At 41.3% G+C, this 20,353-nt stretch overlaps 1 protein-coding gene across 1 annotated transcript; it reads right to left on the bottom strand.

The window, feature by feature from the left end:
* Nucleotides 1-2,994: 2,994 nt before the first annotated feature.
* Nucleotides 2,995-4,213, bottom strand: LOC115588537 (trace amine-associated receptor 13c-like). Its single transcript, XM_030429192.1, has 2 exons — nt 3,937-4,213; nt 2,995-3,811 (listed from the first exon to the last, which is right to left on the bottom strand). Exons 1-2 carry the CDS (start codon nt 4,107-4,109, stop codon nt 2,995-2,997), a joined length of 990 nt encoding a protein of 329 aa, XP_030285052.1. The 5' UTR covers nt 4,110-4,213.
* Between the last annotated feature and the right edge of the window lie 16,140 nt (nt 4,214-20,353).

Raw genomic sequence — 20,353 nt, 5'->3', positions numbered from 1 at the left:
GAGAATCCAACCGTATGCTGTACATAAGCTCTGGAGAAAGCTTGTTGCTACACGAATGTGTCCCAATGAGAGAGTTCTCCTTTCTTCTTACGTAGCATTTGCAGTCAAAGTTACGGATTTTCTCCATTTCGCTGTCTTTATCCCCTTCACATGTTACCGTAGATATAGCGTCTGATATCTCCCGCTCCAGCTCCTCTGCTGCGAGGCCGAGAGATTCTTCCTCGTCTTCATCTTCGGCTAAGGTCAGCTGTAGATTAGGCATGTTCTCCAGTGTAATACAGTTGCTTTCATTGTCAGTGCACTCATCAGAATCAGAAGTGAAATCGGCGTCGGAATAACCAGAAGTATCTGGCATCTCGCAAAAGTACTGCCATAGATTTGAGCTGTAACAGCCACGATTTAGCTCTTCTGCAATGCATTTTTCCCGGTCCATCTTCATTCAGTGATGAAATGCAGCTTCCAGAAGTGGCAGAACTTATGCTGGGGGCTGCATAAGTAGCCATGCGGTTCGCTACTAACGTGCACCTGATTGGCCGAAAAAAACCAACAAAAGCCTGTGAATGGTCAAAGGTAGCCAGTATGCAAATTAACTGTATCGCCGCACACGCCCAACAACGCGCCAGCATTTCCTGAAACTCTACCCGATTTCAAACACAAAATGTATACTTTTAAGGCAACCAATACTGTTATCTGAAACATGGTGTGGCTTCTTCATGATCTCAACTTGCACATTCTGCAAAAAAATGAAAATCACTAATTTAGAAAAAAAACGATAGTTTCTTTGTTTACATGAATTCCTCCCAGCCGACTTGCTGCTGGTTTTGCCGTGGCGCGTCACAAATGTGATCATATTACACCAATCTTAGCATCTCTGCACTGGCTCCCAGTACATCTAAGATCAGACTTTAAGGTGCTGCTGATGACATACAAAACTGTACACGGCCTTGCCCTGTCATACATGTCAGATCTAATTACACCATATATTCCAACTCGGGCATTACGCTCTCAAAATTCAGGGCTCATGATGGTTCCCAGGATTAAGAAGAAGTCAGCTGGCTGCAGGGTTTTTTCCTATCGTGCTCCTTTTCTCTAGAATAACCTCCCAGCTGACATCAGACAATCTGGCTCTGTTGACGCCTTTAAATCTAAACTCAAAACTCACTTCTTTGATTTAGCCTTTAATTATTATTTATTTTTTTAACCTTTATTTATACAGGTAAAATCTCATTGAGACCCAGGGTCTCATTTACAAGAGAGACCTGTTCCAGGTGGGCAGCAGCATAAACCCTTGATATCAAATGTAAGCTTCTTCAGTGGACTGGTGTCAGTCTCAGTGAGTTCCTATAGTACTAGATTTACACTGTGCTGCCGACGAGAAACAATCTGTTTATTCTGATCAATATTGCATTTCTCTAACCTTTGTTTTTGTTTTCTGTTCCCACAAGCTGCAAGCTGTGTCACTCTCTACACTCTCTATAGCTTCCTCCTCCCTCTCCTCCTTCTCTTTCTCCTCCTCCCCCCTATCTATATTTCTGTTAATCTTGATGCCTCTCTCTGTCTATTACTAATTATCTATAACTAATAACTAACTAACTAATCTATTAACTATAATCGTGTGGCTCGGGCTCCACTTGGTGATGCCGCGTCCTGCTCGGTCGTCTCCTGGATCCACTCACTTTACATAACTTGTATCAGACTTTCCTTTAATGTAACTTGTAAACTGTGATTTGTTGCTCTTTTCTGTACATGCAACATCTATTGCATGTCTGTCCGTCCTGGAAGAGGGATCCCTCCTATGTGGCTCTTCCTGAGGTTTCTTCGATTGTTTTTTTTTTTACCCTGTTAAAAGGTTTTTTTTTCCATCAACATGTGAAGTTTTTCCTCATTCGAATCGAGGGTCTAAGCACAGAGGATGTTGTTCACTGTACAGATCGTAAAGCCCATTAAGGCAATATGATTGTGATTTTGGGCTATATAAATAAAATTGATTTGATTTGATTTGTATAACAGAGTGGTAAGATATTTAGTAGAGTGTCTGGATTTTTCAAATGTTGCATGGATACCTCTCCTTATACAGTACTGAAATACTGAATTGATTTTGAATGCCCCTATATATCTTACACTGAGCCCTGTTATATTCATAACATATGTGATATGTCCCTCTTCAACTGGCAAAAGCCTCCTTGCACCTCTTAGGAATGTTTTTCAGTCAGGTTTTCAAGTCAGCAAACCTAAAAAGCAAAAAAGTTCCTGCCTTCTTTTTGTGCACCTTTATGGGTGTCCAGAAAACACAGGCCTGCTGAGAGCTTTCTGATCAAATCACATACTTTATCTAGCAATTTGTAACAAATTCCAGATAACATTAAATAGCATCAAGGGATTGTGGGCATTGCATTAATAACATCCTCTAACACGCTGGACATACCAGTAAGTACTATTTAATCAGTTTGACCAAGATATTTATTTGATTGTATAAGCCTGGATATTCCCTGCCTCTGAAAAGACACCGGTGAACTGTCTGGGTGCCGATGAGGTATTTCCCTTTGTGCCTTTGCCACATTAGTGAACTGCTATCTACACATATCACAGTTTGCAGTGTTCTATTATTGTTACTAAAAAAAAAAAAAAACTGGAAAAGAAATTAAACAAACACAAAGCTCATGTTATATTATGCATCTGTGCTTTTTTTTTTTTTAATTGATTAAACAGTATAAGTAAACCCAGAACTGCCTTATATTATTTACCTGGCAGACACTATATAAGATAATCCTTTTCATCAGCTAGATAGCTATCTGTCATTTCAAAAACGACAACAAGATTCAGGACAAAGGAGTTGATTATGTTGTCACCTTCCCTCTGAAAATGGATATACTTATCAGCTTATCTGTAAATAACTGACTTGGCCTGACTTTACGGTTCTTCAAATGGTTCACAGAACGTTTTCAAACATAATTCCTATAAAATACAAAAGACTTTCTTTCAGGCATTGTCTCTCTACAGTATATTGATCTTACAGGAGTCAGATTTCAGTATTTGAAGTGTAACAATGAGTCGAACAGATTTCCTAAACCATGGATAGAAAAAGGTGTAGATCAGAGGGTTTAGACAGGAGTTAGAATAGAACAGAAACGTTACAAAGTAAGCAAATGAAGCACTAAGTATGGTGCCCTGGCCTGTAAGAGCAACACAATAATATGGGCAAACACATATGAGAAACACAACTACAACAACACCAAGAGTCGTGGCTGCTTTCAACTCAGATTTGTTAGCAGCTACTTTCCTTGACCTCTGGAGAGTGACGGCTCCAATGTGAGACCGCATGGCACGAGCCTGAGACACAGCCACCACAAATACTCTTATGTACAGAACTACAATGACGGTGACAGGACTGATAAAGGTCACAAAGAGATCAATAAGTCCTGCAACATTATCAATTGAAATCACACACTCTCCAATGCAGGAGTTATAAATGCCTGGTTGTTTCAGGATATCTTTCATCTGCAGACTGTTAAAAAGAGCAGAAAACATCCAACACAGACAAACACAGACTTGAACTCTTTTTTGAGTGACATTGGTGGGAAAATGTAAGGGATGACAAATAGCTATATAGCGGTCAACAGATATGAGCACCATGGTACCTACTGAGGCAGAGGTTATAACATATGCTAGATACAGATACAGAGTGCACATGAGATCACCAAGGAACCAGCAGCCATTTGTGAGGATAATTTGAAAGAACATGAGGAGGCCCACGAAGAAATCTGAGACAGCCAGAGAGAGGAGGAGGAGGTTGGTCGGGGTGCGGAGCTGCCTGGAAAGGAAGACCGGAAATGTTGTATATAATATTATATATATATATGCATCAGTTATTCAGATAACAGCAGATAGAGCATAAGCTGAAAGTACGCAAAATTTCACAAGTTAATGAGTGACTACTTGAAGTGGGAGATAGAGATGAGGACCAGCAGGTTAAGAGCTGCAGTGAGCAGAGCAATGAAGGACAGCAGAATGTAACTCAGCATGGTCCCAAAGTGAGGACGTATTGGCTTCCTGCAAGAGCTGTTGAAGAGTTCCGGAAAGCAGAGGTCAGTTTCTTCCAGGGTCACCATCACCACAGAGAGGAGAATCCGCTGAGCTCTGGCAGTGTTTGACTAAAGTTTAGACACGATATAACTGAATAGGCTCTATTGCCCCTCCTCTAAGATTCTGCCTCACTTGGACTGTCCTTCCCCCTTTACTCTGATTAGTATTTTCATCATTCCCTCCCTTCTAATTTAAGCTTTTCTCAACCATACATTCAAACTGGAGCTCAATAAAGCTTAAACATATCACGGCCACGTGTGGACTTGAATGTAAAGCTAGAGCTATCTCAATGTTCATCACGAAATCAGGATACATCTGCGCTCAAGTCAGAGTGACAAATCAAAGGCTATAATTAAAAAAATGGATTAGTACTAAGATTATGATCGATAGGAAAAAAATAAAAATGTAGAAGATACACTACTATAATAAATGTAATTAATCACTGGCGATTAATAACACACTCGTAAATGAGGCACCACCTCCGTTGTTTTATGTATTTGAATAATCTGGAGGGAACTAATCAAATCTGACTGGACAAGTTTAGCTTTGAACAGCTCTAATCGATTTCAAATCCATATGTTCAGTCTCATATATTCTGAAGCAGGTATCTTAACACAGTTTTCATCGGGTGTGAATCCAGCTGTATGCATGAGGTTCAGCCTACTTTATTTGGAGATGGCTAAAGTCTGAGGCTTTGGTTTCCTCCGGTGTTCTTGTCTCAAACACTTGTTGGCAGTGCCGGTCCAATAGCCAGAGGGAAGTTGCGTCTCGTCTCTTACTCTGTTGACGAAACTCTTGGCATAAGGCCCAGCGGGAAAGTCCACTTGTGAGCATTGGGGGGCAGAGCCGGTCAATTCACAAATGTCTTTCTTTCATTGGAAACCGCTTTCAGGGCTTCTGAGGCAACCAATTACTGCAACGTCTTTAATGATGATTGTCTTAATAAAGATTTTCTTCTTTGTTGTTTCAAGCAGTGGTTCTTAATCTCTGACTCAAAAACTAATTCAACTTCTTGATTAAAATAACCGGAGGCTGAAACTGTTGTTTCCTAATACAAGATTAATCAATTCACTGCATGAAAAGTGGGATTTTCTTCAGTATGCGGCACTGTAGATTGACGTGGAATTTCAGGTTTGCGACTGCACGCGGCAATTTGCAGGCAACACCGAAAACTGACGTAAATTGTCGGAAATTGTAGTGGGCCTTGCTTGGCAGTTGTCCCCCCATGACCCCCCTCCCCCTGATTCTAGGGGAGGCTTTAACATGTAAATGAAAATGCTGTGAGCTATACAAATGCAAATCAGGGTAGCAGGGGGAGTTTTACCCCAGGTGACCTTTTTCTAAAAGGTGTTAACTTAATTTTAAGAAAATCTCTGGTATAAATAGATGAGGCTCAGTATAGCCTAATTATAGACCCTTATATTTTAGCTTGAATTGATTTATTTAATGAAAGTATGCTAGATTAATTACTGTGTATGTCATACACAGTAAAAAAGATTATTTATTTCTTTGTTTCTCTCTCTCTCTCTCCTGGGATAAAGTTAAAGATAAAACGCCAGTTGTTAAGAAGTTAAAATTTGCATGAAATATTTTGAGATAACCAAGATATATAAAAAAAAAGAAGAAAGTATTTCTATAATTTCATGGGTTTTAAAAGCAGTTGAAAAGTAATTCTTATTGCGTGTGAGAGCAGAGACGTTCTACTATGGTGAGAGTTCATGACCTGTAAGAGTTTTTACACTTCCGGGTAGACCGGAGCATGAGTCACGAGGCAGAAGGAGCGGAGAGTTAATGGCGTCGAGCAGCTGACAGTGGACTGTGTGTGTCGTCAGTGTCGTGTTTTATCACTAACGGACTAAGCTAGCAGGGACCCAACTTCAAACTTCGATGCTGTATGTTTTGAGTCCACTTTCCTCCTCAGGAAAGAAAGGAAAAGAAAAGAAAAGAAAAGGAAAGGAAAAAGAAAAGGCTTAGTTCCTTCAGAAACTTAGAAAGACTAAATTCTGGAGTCAAATTCTGGTCAACTTATACAGAGGAGCAAAAGGAAGCATCCTGATTGGAAGCATCACAAACGGACATGGTTCATCACAGCCCAGGACAGGAAGTCTCTACAGCAGATGATTAAAACCACCAGAACATCACTGGTACCATCTACAGAGCCTCAGTGACATCAATGAAGTGTGATGTCTGCACAGAGCCAAAATATACTAAAAGACAACATCCACCCAGCCACAGTCTGTTCACCCTGCTGCCATCTGGCAAAAGTAGTATCCACTACCATACCACCAGACTACAGTGCAGCTTCATTCCCCAAGCGGTGAGACCCATCAACACTTCATTTTAGATGTAGCACAAATGGCTTAAATGTTTCTTTGTTTTTAAACCCTTGTGTTTTAACAAATATAAGAAATTTTCTTTGAAACTTTGTAAAATGGAAACATTCTAGGACAGTATATGTAGCTAACAACTGTAATAAACACATTGAAGAATATAAGATAAACAGTAAAAAATGGAGTAAACAACTGCAGTGAATGGGACAGAAGAGTAACAAAATGATGATCACAAATAACAATATGTAAACCTATGACACGGTGATGTGTCCGTTCTTGCCCACCTGCTCTTTGTCTATGATTTTCCTGTAAAGACATGTTAAAAGTGGAGACAACGTCCAAGGACACGCACACGACAACATGGTTTGACTTGCCACTTGACATTGTCAGTTGATGGGTGACATTGGTATGTGTGTGTGTGTAAAAGCTGTTTGGCTTTCGCTGACACAAAGCTTAGCACATCCATTTTTCTTTCAGTGTCAGAGGTTGGTGTGACAGTCCAATTTCCCAAAACGTTTTAATTATCTGAACCCCACCACGCCACATGAAAGTCTGGAAGTTTCTTGTGGTAGGTGTATGGAAGTCCCCCTGCTCATCCTAGCAAGAAAGCTGAAAGTAAGCTAGGGGAAAGATTACAATTGGTGGTGGTTGCCGATGGCAACATAGAAGCTCTGTCCTCACCAGGAATTATCCCAGGCACTTGTAGGACTCTCAATGGTGAAATAGGGTTGGGGAACAGAGCCAAAAAAGTTTGCCCATTGTCAAATTACTCTGAGCGGAAGTTTTGTGCTGCAATTTTAGAAGACGGAGTCTGACAAGGCCACTTCAGTGTTTCACTATCCTAAGCACGGCAGTTATGGGAATCCATTTTCATGTGTAAGCTGCAGTCCAAATACCACCATGGCTAGCAAACTTATCTTGTATGTGACTAACTAGCTTGATGTTGGTAAGGGCATGCTTCCCAGCAAAGAGCTGAATAAACTAGATGAAGTTGTTCAGTCTGTGACAGTACACTGCTGCTTGTGTAACCAGATGGTTTATACTGTGTATGCATTTCAGTTCTCTGGTGTCCCTCAGTCTGTTCATTTTGCAGCAGGCATGGCGATCGCGGCAGGTGTGTGACACGCCCCTTACCGGCACCTGTAGTGCAGCCGCGTCCTCACCCGCTAATGCGGGGCAGTTCATATACCCCCCCGGTCGTTTAGTCTTTCTCTTTCCTCTGCCGAAGCGAGTGCGGCTGGCTCGCAGCTCCGCCACGCCGTAGTGTACAGGCGTGTATGTGCCGTGTGCATTCTGCAGGTATGTAGCATAGTCTCATGATGTGAAGATGTAATACGATGCTGTGCTGACGGTCCTCTGTTGTAGGTTGCAGCGTTGGGCTGGGGTGGTGTGTATGTGTGTCCCCGTCCGGTTAGCTGCTGTTGCTGCCGTAGCCACTAGCAGCTACAAGCACTGATGTGTGCGGGACACAGGTAACCAGTGCTATAAGCTAAATGCTATTGTGTCTGCTAGTGTGGTTAGATGTTGTCACTAACAGTTGACTTTGTTTTCTTTCAAAGCTTGTCTGGCATGAGGCTGCTGTTTGCCCTGCCTTGCCTCTAACCTCTTTTCTTTCTTTTTTTGCCTTGCCTTGTTAGTTAGCCTGCAGGAAATAGTTGCTCTGTCGTCGTATAGACATTCTCTTAAAAAGTGTAGTTGAGTTCACGTGTGCTCCGCCTCAATTAGATCGCGAGACGTTAGTGGGGGTGGGAGGGGTTACTGCAGCAGCTATAGTGGAGGACCTGCCACATTTATACTTCTTGTATGGTTTCTCTTCTTCCGTTTTGGGTTGCAGTGATTTGTAAATAAATATTTTGTTTTGTTTCTTTTTTTTTTAATTATTTGAGTGCAGTGACCTCTGCCAGAGCTAGCCGTGGTGGTCTGCCTTTCACTTCCTAACTGAACCACTGTATTGGTGTAGGTGGAACATCACTTGTGTTAGAGATTAAAGAAAATAACTATATAAATGTTTTAGAGACATAACTTAATAAATGAAATTGTTTTATTGTGAGTAATAAAGCTTGTTAAATTATTTTACATCGTGTCTGTATTCATCTGTGTACGAACCTGTGTATGGGTGGTTTTGGGAAACCCTCAGAGAAATTAAAGTTAAAGGAGTATACTCTTTAGGTGCAAGTGCTAAGGTGGCGTTGTTGGTGTTATATCGATTCTCTAGATCTGCCACTCGCAGTTCAACTGGTATCGCCACACTTGCACTAGCCCCATTCACACTGAGTTTTGAGTGCGGGGATCCTACGCCAATTCTCCAAATCCGCCTCTGTGTTAAAGTTTCAGCTGTGGCGAGGGGTTAAATTTCACTGGGGCTCTGATGCACCTCTGGAGGTTGTTGAGGTTGAGGCACATCAGAGGCGAACCATACATGTGTGGATGGATACGGATGGAGCAGGGGCAGGTCGATCAGATGGCCAAAACAACAAACAAAATCATCCATCTCCCTACCTTCCCTATACAAAACAAAAGTATTAATCAAAAGACAATCTCTTACCTAACTCCTAAATTAGGGAAAACAGGAGAAAAAAGGGTTAAAGAAAAGGCTTCTCCCTCCTACTGGCTACCACACACAATTCTCAATACAGTGGTTCACAGTTTACCAAAATACTCAGATCTAAAATTACACTAGGTTTCACAAGATGCAAACACAGAATCCTAATGAAACTAAACACTGGTCCCAGTTGGATGTGGGAGAATGGTTGGAGAGGGAGACTGCAGTCAGCCGGTGGTTCAAAAAGGGCTCCTCTCCCGTCTCTGGCCAATCCTGGAGCAGCAATCAAGCGTCTCCAGCCAATCAGCAGGTCCAACCTGCTATCAATCATTCACACACACACTCAGAGCAGACTGCTCACACACTTGGAGGAGGAGGGAAAGAGCAGCATCATATATATACACACAATAATGACCCAGGGTCATAACACCTACCCACCTGAAAATCAAACATTTATCCCCTAATAAATGAACTCGTTCATATTTTGGGCGAACGTGAACTGAACGCACGTATTTCTGCCTGATGAACGTTATTGTGAACACGTTCATTCTGGCGTTTGTGAACGGCGCGCTCTTCTTGTGGCAGATTTCCATCGAGCCTTCCGGGCGAAAACTGGCTAAAACACACCGTGAACAGGCTGTTGTGTATAAAAAGGATGCTGGACGAGAGGTTTCTACACGCAGCTCGCTTTACTTTCGATCAAAACAAAACTGAACTATTTCAGACAGAAACAGCTGCATACCAAACATGCAGTGAGGCATTACCAAACGCACACAGATTAATTCGTCCTGAACGGACACAACACTGGCAAAACCAGCCACCACAGAGTCGCACCGCGCATGCGTCGTCAACATGTGAAGCATGGAGGCAAAAACAAATAAAGGCAGCAGCACTACCTCAGACTCTGCTGCCACCATTAATATGGCATCTTTGTATGATTACTTAAAACCATTTTATGAAAAGGTCAGTGATGATCCAGGTGGGAAAAATCTGAGCTTTTTGTGAAAACTTTGCCCGCCGGGTTTTAAGAAGCAACTCCGTACATCAACAATGTCAACAGCAAGCCTGAAACGGCACATTGAACTAAAGATCCTGGCTAGCCTTTCAAGGTATGTGCGAGTGAATGAAAAATCAAAAGACACGGCAGCCCAAACAGATCCTCTACCACCCACACGCATTAACAGCGTACAGTAGCGGCTCCGCTGTCTTCATCTCCCAGCGGCAGCTGGACAACCCAAGAGTACCCATCTGCAGTCAAGATGGCCGACAAGGGCGCCGCCATATATCCAATCCATACCGGAAGTCCCAACCGGAAGTTGGTTGATCACCAAAATAAAACCAAAATAAAAGCCACCATTTATCCAATCCATACCGGAAGTCTCAAGCGGAAGATAGTTAATCACCAAAATAAAATCTTAAAAAAACACGTAAGGTTAACCATAGACTGTATGGTTAACACATAACATAATTCTATGCATTTTGTGCATTTACATGTTTATCGCAACAGTGTAATTGATTAGATAATTGTCTCGCCACGACTTTACTCAGAAGTGAGTTAGAAGCCTATAATAATCACTAACATAAATGTTAACATTTCATAGATTTAGCTTCAATAACGTTATGAATAAAAATGTAAATATTATGTTTGTGTGGTGGTGGTAGGGGGCACACACACACACACACACAAACAATAGGACTGAAGAATAACTAAGAATAAATAAACTGAATTCTCAAATTAAATAGAGAATTGATAAACGGTCACAACAAATGTCATACTTACTATCAAATTAGTGCATGGTAAATGTTAATTTATGTTACTGTTTCATTGATTTACAATTATTATTGATTGTAAATATTAATATTACAGTTATTAAACACAAATACAATGTTTGTGTGTGTGTGAGTATATATATGTGTATGTGAGGGGCTGCTCACACATACACACACACAAATAAGGCCAACACTGTAATTCAATATTGCACATAAAAATGAACACATCTCCAGACCCAGGAACTCCTCCGTTCTGTTGCATCACAGTGTCTGTGGCCACTGTGTTGCTCATGATGCCCCCCCTGATCCCTGAAGATCCCTGGTAGGTGAGGAAACGACAAGCTGGACTGATGTCTTTTAGCTTAGTTTCTTTATTATGCCTTTGAGCAAACAATGTGTGGGTAGTATGTACTGTGCCTAATGAAAGCGTCCTCTGGTAAACAGGCTCGGCCATATACAAGAAAGACGGAGAGAGCATGCCAGCTTCCTGCAAACAAGATCCTGTATAAAATCTGGGCAATACAGTCCTTGCACTGTATCATCACCAATGATTTACAGCAGGGGTCCCCAAACTTTTTTCGGTGGGGGCCACATCAACTTTCCTTTCTGTGGTGGGGGGCCGGTGTCAGTCTATAACAGGAAATGATATGGGCCAACTACCACTGTTCAGCTATTAAACACCAAGTCCTTACCACCACTACCCATTAATCTCAATGGCCCAATACAAAGGGATCTACCATGTTAAATAAAGTTTATTTAACATTTAATTTATTTTCATTAATTGTATATATTAGGAATTGAGGAAAACATCGACACTTATAGAGAAAATACAACTTATAACATTGAATGAAAAAATGCAATACTGCTGTTACATGACTTTTCCTAAAAGTGTCTGTATTTTAACTTGGAATAGTTTTTATATAAATTACACAAAATATGATTAACCTGTTTCGGCCATAAGCGGTCAAACTGACCGCACAACACTTCGCGGGGTTTCATTATTCCATTTTTCGCGTGGTTTGCTTTCATTGTCTCTCTTGTCTCTAACTGTGTTAGCGGTCTCCAGCTGTGCGTCTTTGTGAATTTACTTGTGAGTTAATAATTATATAGTTGTATTAAATAGCTTGTTTGGTACCATGGGCAAACAACAACGGGAGTTCCTCCCTCCATGAAACAGCGAGCGGAACTGTTCACAACACGAAGTGCTGAAATGATGCGACTCTGACTGTGTACCAGCCGAGGAAGACTGTCTGCATCCTGAGCACCTGCACAGGTGTGGGCACCTTTAGTGGGGCGAAGGCAACACCAGAGTCTGATATACTACAACACCAATACGGCGAGGACGTCCCGGACCAGATGCGAGGGAGTACTCCGTCAAAGGCGGAAAGATAGCCAGTGTCGGTCTTCTATAACATCCTCCACCTGGCTTGGATCAACGCCCGCATCTTATTCAAGGAGCACCAGCAGCAGGAGAGCCCGGAGGAAAGTCCTGCAGCAGCTGGCAGAGGAGCTGAGGGCAGAATACATGGAGGGGAAAGCGGCCGCGGCAGTCGGCACAAGGTGGGCAGCAGCGGAAGCAACCACCGCAGCAGCAGCAGACACGGAGGCAGTGCCGGTCCAAAAGAGCTGCAAACAGAACCAAACGTCGGACACTTGAAATGCCACAAGCCCGTGTGTGGTAACTGTGAGGAGAGCGGAGGTGGTCTGTGGAAACTGGACCAGTGATCACAACGGCTCTTTTTTTGTTTGAGATCAGCTCGTTTCCAGCTTTTTCGATTATTATATTTTTTTTAACTTATATATTATTATAAAATCATTTTATAATCAAATAACTTACTTTTAATTGTTCTAAATTCTCTCTATTAAATTATTGTGTAAATATGCAAAAATAATGGTTTACTATGTTATTAATAAATGTATAATTAAACTTGTTAAAATGTACATTCTGGTGTAATTTCGTTAAAGAAAAATATATCATGACATAATAAATGCATTCATCACTCAATCGGGTATTTACATGAGAGATTATAGAGTTTAAAATCTAGCGTCCAAATGATCGCTTATGGCTGTTCAAGTAGTTGTGGATTTCCAGCCACCTAAAGTCCAGCTGACACTTTGGTCGAATCAGAAACATAATTTGACCGGATCTAACTCTTGGGTCGTATAAAGCGCGCTGTTATGCCTTAACCAAGATATAGATCATTAAGATTAATTGGATCAGATCTGACTGGAATGAATCCGTCACAGTTGCTGGTAAACTGATTCAATTCACCCACCAGGCGCCAGCACACAAATTCCCCCGCATATGGCGGATGGCGGGTGCTAATTTCGATCCCTGCAGTCAGTAACTGAGACATACATTCATTCTTTCCTCTTTAGTTAGATATGATTATCGAGAGCTCTCTCTCTCTCCCGCTCTGGCGTCTTGCAACGAGGATGGCGCCCGACACTGCGGCACGTTGTTCTATAGGAAATGCAAATTTAAAAAATAGGCACGTTTAGAGAGATTGTTTGGGCTTTTATTTTGGTTTTATTTTGGTGATTAACTAACTTCCGCATGAGACTTCCGGTATGGATTGGATAAATAGAGGCTTTTATTTTGTTTTTATTTTGGTGATCAACTGACTTCCGGTTGGGACTTCCGGTATGGATTGGATATATGGCGGCGCCCTTGTCGGCCATCTTGACTGCAGATGGGTGCCTCTCGAACAACCTGGTTTTGCAGAATATTGTCGAAGAGCTGCAATTTCAGTGTTAAACTGATAGAATAATAGCTGTCTGTGGTTCTATATGGGCTGTGGCAATCATTTAGAAAAATAATAGCTCGCAGCAACATATTGAAAAAAAAAGAACTATGAACTAGTTCATTTTTGGAACTGTGAACTTGGTTCAAAATTTTGAATTATGAACTATGAACTGAACTAGTTCATTTTAAAATGTGTGAACTGAACTTTGAACTAGTTCATGTAGAAAGTGAACTTTCCCAACACTGTACTGCAATGCCTTATTTTCAGGTCTTCCACGTGAGAGCACTAAAAGTCTTCAGCTGGTTCAGAATGCTGAAGCCAGAGTCTTAACACGTACAGGAAAATGTGACCAGCCATGAGAAAACCAGCAACAAGTCTCCCGAGCGGCATTTTGAGTTATTTACAAATTCTGAAAGTGTAGTTTCTAATCTTTCCAATTATGTCTAACACATGGAAATCTGATAATATTTGAAGAAGTTGTGGCCATTTGAATGTATGCACATCTGAAAAGCCTTTAGGGAGAAAACAGCCCTCGAACATTTGCAATTCTCACAGCAGGAAATTCTCAGACCTGGCTAGTCAACACAATGGTGCTCATTTGCATCTAATTTAGATAAGCCCTACCCCCTACATTGATTCAGTGACATCTGGTATCTGTTAGCCTGCAGGGCAGAAAGTATTGTAGTGGTTTGAACAATGGTTATCAAAAGCAGTTGTCATGTAGTTAATGTTGATGTAGTGTTATTTTCCTTAAGCACTTTAGTGGACTGATCAGAATTAGAAGGTACTTTATTGAAATGGAAATGCTACTATTACAAAAAGCCCCTGAATATCATTAATTCATACACAGGATAAGATGTTACAATCCCTTGTGCCATAATCCAAGGTATAAACCACATCGACACATCTACAGCCACATCTGTTTAACACTCTGTAAAGCGCCATCAGACATGTGTATTGTTTTGGTGCTCTATAAGTGAAATTACATTGCAATTGAAATTTGGAAGTGCAGTGTAGATGGATCAGTCTGTTGCTGAATGAGCTCCTGTGGCTGATCAGCACATTTTGGAGAAGTTGTGAAGGAGAGTCCAATTATTTGGTGATATCACATCTGCACCCTCTTCTGCATACTCTTCTGTGGACTCTTCTGTGCTATGACCCTTGGCGCTGGGCATGTGATGTCTCTTGCCTCGTCAGCACAGAAAGGCCTGATTTTTTCATAAAGATAGGTCTGCCTGTCAATGTTCAGTCCAGGTGGGGCAAGGACAGGAAGACTGTCAACAGGGGGCAGAACCGCTGAATCGCACAGTAGCTGGAATGCGACAGGTTCTGCATCGCAGTGAGTTCTTACAAGCACCACACCTGGTCTCTTGGCATCAAAGCTGTGACAGAATAAGCACATAACAGGGCACTTTAAACATGGCTAGCTATTTTCTCATAAAACACTATCATGTCCATGAAATTATTTCTTATATGAACACAATGTGAAAGTTTCAATATAAATACCTGAAGTGCTGATAACTCTTGATCTCTGGGAGCTTTCGGAACTTGGGACTCAGATGCTGCTGCCAGTCAAAGGTCTCGACTAACACTCTGCCATCTGCATTTCCAACAAGCTGTGGGATATTGAGGTGACTCTCAGGAGAGCTGTTTTCCACTACCTGGTGACAAAAAAAGAACAGAAGAAGAAAAAAAGATCTTAAGTTAAACCTTTCATTGAAGCAGAACAGAGAACAGCACTGAAGTCATTAATGTTAAAAGCTCTATGTTGACTTTTTTTACACAAGCCCAAAACTGTTCAGCGAAAAATGAAAACTAACCTCAGCGATGTCTGCCAAAGTGTTGAGTCTTGTCTTCATGCATGCTTGCTTGATTAGTCCAAAGCCACAGTCAGGGGAAAATTTGGTGTGGCCAGCAATAAGAAAGTGGATGTCAATTGTCTCATGAAGCTTGTGTCCAACCCGCCAGGCAGCGTACCAGAGCATGAGGTTGTTTTTGTTTTGCACACTGCCGTTGTCACAATGAAGATCCACGTCTGTTTCTCCAACTCCGAAGTAGCTGAAGAAATGATGCATGTAGCTGATGACTTCATTGCTCCCCTTACCTGACGACATGCCTTCATCAATCAGGAAATTCACCTGTTTTTGCAGCCCTTCACAGGAGACACCAAAAAGGCCACATTTCCGTGGAGTCAGGAAGTACATTGGCCCAGGCTGAAGAGGGTTTGAGGGACAGTGTATCTGAAGGAGACAGAGGGAGAAAGGGAAAGGGGATTAGATTAAATGAAAGACATTTGTGTCTATTCATAACTGTCTAATAAATATAGATATAGATTACTATATTGCTGCTATTCTGCATTTGCACTATTATTAGGCTACTTATTCTCCATGCACTTTATTGTACAGTAACGCTTGCCGTGTGTGTCTGCTGCAAACCAAATCGCCCTTCAAGGGACATTTAATAAAGTGAAGTAAATGATGTGTGATAAATAGTACCTGCTGTGCAAAATCAAAACTGTAATGCATCCTGATCTTCTTGCTTGCTGATGGGGAGGGTCCCAAAGACAACTTAGAGTCAGCACATGTCTTTCTGCAGGCAGCAGTCATCTCGTTGTACACAGCCCTCTCTTTTTGCACAAGGGCAAGATGATCGTGTTGCTTCTTGACCGCTTCAGACTTTCTATCATCTGGGAGGTTTGCACTTCGTACCAGCTGCTCGTTATTGTTTTGGCACTGCCAGCAGAGATCTGTACGTGGCCTGCAACTTCTGATGTGTGGGAGAAGCTGGTTCCACAGTGCTTTGAAGCTTGATTTGCAAACTGCACGCTCATCTGAAAAAACAGATAATACTTACGATTAATTATACTGTAATTGCTAATATTACTTCACATTACTTCACATTACAAGCACTCAATTCGAAATCAATTTTTACACATACCACACTCCTTAGCAGACTTCACGTAGAGACGCCAAACTGAGGCCTTAGACACATGGGTTGGCAGCAACTTCACATGCCAATCCCTATGCCCAGGATGTTGGCCAGGCAGCATGATGGCATTGTTTTCTGCATAGTTTTTTGTAAATTCCACAACTCGGTTGATAATGCTGCGGCTGATTAACCTGGCTGGCCTTGGCTGTGAGTGATTCTTCCTTAACCGTGGTCTTGCCCCATTCTCCTCAAAGTGTTTGATTATATCAGTCAAGGTGTCTTTGCCAATTCTGAAAAAGGAAAACAAAGAAGTTTCGCATCATGGGTCATACTAACAGGCACATTGTCACCTGACTCTGGATGTATTCATCCAAACTGTTCCTCAAGTAGGCTAGTTGCTAAACATTAGCATCACAGTCAATTCAAGCAATGCTAACAGGCACATTGTCACCTGACTCTGGATGTATTCATCCATACTATCCTCCAGTAAACTAGGTGCTAAATCATGAGCATCAGTCAATTCAAGCATTATTCAAATTGATAGCAGATGCTCACATTACAAGACAAAACTTCCCATTACAGCTTAGTTTCGATATGCATATAATTTTAAAACGACAGTACTGAGCTAGCTAATAACAATGTAGGGTAAGGTTTAAACATGAAAACAAAAACATGAGATAACAGTTTGTAATCCCTGTGACATTGACTGCGACTTCGAATGAACACATAACGCAAAGTAGATAACTTGGATGTTGGTGGAAACTCATCCCATAAGAAACTGAAAAGTTTTCCTGCAGACCTCATTGCCTCCAATGGAATAAGTGGTCCGGGGGGCGCTTTCTCTTCGTCTGGGGCTTTTTGGTGGATGTAGTCATGTCCGAAGTAACTACTGTGCGTCTGTTTGCCTCGAGATGTCCAATAATTCGCATGTCCTGCCACTCTCTTTCGGCAGCTAGAGAATCCAACCGTATGCTGTACATAAGCTCTGGAGAAAGCTTGTTGCTACACGAATGTGTCCCAATGAGAGAGTTCTCCTTTCTTCTTACGTAGCATTTGCAGTCAAAGTTACGGATTTTCTCCATTTCGCTGTCTTTATCCCCTTCACATGTTACCGTAGATATAGCGTCTGATATCTCCCGCTCCAGCTCCTCTGCTGCGAGGCCGAGAGATTCTTCCTCGTCTTCATCTTCGGCTAAGGTCAGCTGTAGATTAGGCATGTTCTCCAGTGTAATACAGTTGCTTTCATTGTCAGTGCACTCATCAGAATCAGAAGTGAAATCGGCGTCGGAATAACCAGAAGTATCTGGCATCTCGCAAAAGTACTGCCATAGATTTGAGCTGTAACAGCCACGATTTAGCTCTTCTGCAATGCATTTTTCCCGGTCCATCTTCATTCAGTGATGAAATGCAGCTTCCAGAAGTGGCAGAACTTATGCTGGGGGCTGCATAAGTAGCCATGCGGTTCGCTACTAACGTGCACCTGATTGGCCGAAAAAAACCAACAAAAGCCTGTGAATGGTCAAAGGTAGCCAGTATGCAAATTAACTGTATCGCCGCACACGCCCAACAATGCGCCAGCATTTCCTGAAACTCTACCCGATTTCAAACACAAAATGTATACTTTTAAGGCAACCAATACTGTTATCTGAAACATGGTGTGGCTTCTTCATGATCTCAACTTGCACATTCTGCAAAAAAACGAAAATCACTAATTTAGAAAAAAAACGATAGTTTCTTTGTTTACATGAATTCCTCCCAGCCGACTTGCTGCTGGTTTTGCCGTGGCGCGTCACAAATGTGATCATATTACACCAATCTTAGCATCTCTGCACTGGCTCCCAGTACATCTAAGATCAGACTTTAAGGTGCTGCTGATGACATACAAAACTGTACACGGCCTTGCCCTGTCATACATGTCAGATCTAATTACACCATATATTTCAACTCGGGCATTACGCTCTCAAAATTCAGGGCTCATGATGGTTCCCAGGATTAAGAAGAAGTCAGCTGGCTGCAGGGTTTTTTCCTATCGTGCTCCTTTTCTCTAGAATAACCTCCCAGCTGACATCAGACAATCTGGCTCTGTTGACGCCTTTAAATCTAAACTCAAAACTCACTTCTTTGATTTAGCCTTTAATTATTATTTATTTTTTTAACCTTTATTTATACAGGTAAAATCTCATTGAGACCCAGGGTCTCATTTACAAGAGAGACCTGTTCCAGGTGGGCAGCAGCATAAGCCCTTGATATCAAATGTAAGCTTCTTCAGTGGACTGGTGTCAGTCTCAGTGAGTTCCTATAGTACTAGATTTACACTGTGCTGCCGACGAGAAACAATCTGTTTATTCTGATCAATATTGCATTTCTCTAACCTTTGTTTTTGTTTTCTGTTCCCACAAGCTGCAAGCTGTGTCACTCTCTACACTCTCTATAGCTTCCTCCTCCCTCTCCTCCTTCTCTTTCTCCTCCTCCCCCCTATCTATATTTCTGTTAATCTTGATGCCTCTCTCTGTCTATTACTAATTATCTATAACTAATAACTAACTAACTAATCTATTAACTATAATCGTGTGGCTCGGGCTCCACTTGGTGATGCCGCGTCCTGCTCAGTCGTCTCCTGGATCCACTCACTTTACATAACTTGTATCAGACTTTCCTTTAATGTAACTTGTAAACTGTGATTTGTTGCTCTTTTCTGTACATGCAACATCTATTGCATGTCTGTCCGTCCTGGAAGAGGGATCCCTCCTATGTGGCTCTTCCTGAGGTTTCTTCGATTGTTTTTTTTTTTACCCTGTTAAAAGGTTTTTTTTTCCATCAACATGTGAAGTTTTTCCTCATTCGAATCGAGGGTCTAAGCACAGAGGATGTTGTTCACTGTACAGATCGTAAAGCCCATTAAGGCAATATGATTGTGATTTTGGGCTATATAAATAAAATTGATTTGATTTGATTTGTATAACAGAGTGGTAAGATATTTAGTAGAGTGTCTGGATTTTTCAAATGTTGCATGGATACCTCTCCTTATACAGTACTGAAATACTGAATTGATTTTGAATGCCCCTATATATCTTGCACTGAGCCCTGTTATATTCATAACATATGTGATATGTCCCTCTTCAACTGGCAAAAGCCTCCTTGCACCTCTTAGGAATGTTTTTCAGTCAGGTTTTCAAGTCAGCAAACCTAAAAAGCAAAAAAGTTCCTGCCTTCTTTTTGTGCACCTTTATGGGTGTCCAGAAAACACAGGCCTGCTGAGAGCTTTCTGATCAAATCACATACTTTATCTAGCAATTTGTAACAAATTCCAGATAACATTAAATAGCATCAAGGGATTGTGGGCATTGCATTAATAACATCCTCTAACACGCTGGACATACCAGTAAGTACTATTTAATCAGTTTGACCAAGATATTTATTTGATTGTATAAGCCTGGATATTCCCTGCCTCTGAAAAGACACCAGTGAACTGTCTGGGTGCCGATGAGGTATTTCCCTTTGTGCCTTTGCCACATTAGTGAACTGCTATCTACACATATCACAGTTTGCAGTGTTCTATTATTGTTACTAAAAAAAAAAAAAAAAACTGGAAAAGAAATTAAACAAACACAAAGCTCATGTTATATTATGCATCTGTGCTTTTTTTTTTTTTTTAATTGATTAAACAGTATAAGTAAACCCAGAACTGCCTTATATTATTTACCTGGCAGACACTATATAAGATAATCCTTTTCATCAGCTAGATAGCTATCTGTCATTTTAAAAACGACAACAAGATTCAGGACAAAGGAGTTGATTATGTTGTCACCTTCCCTCTGAAAATGGATATACTTATCAGCTTATCTGTAAATAACTGACTTGGCCTGACTTTACGGTTCTTCAAATGGTTCACAGAACGTTTTCAAACATAATTCCTATAAAATACAAAAGACTTTCTTTCAGGCATTGTCTCT

This window comes from Sparus aurata, chromosome 9, assembly GCF_900880675.1.
Source record: "Sparus aurata chromosome 9, fSpaAur1.1, whole genome shotgun sequence".
In the NCBI taxonomy this organism is placed as follows: domain Eukaryota; kingdom Metazoa; phylum Chordata; class Actinopteri; order Spariformes; family Sparidae; genus Sparus; species Sparus aurata.
Note: the sequence above shows the minus strand (reverse complement) of the source record. Positions and strands in the feature narration are given on the sequence as shown.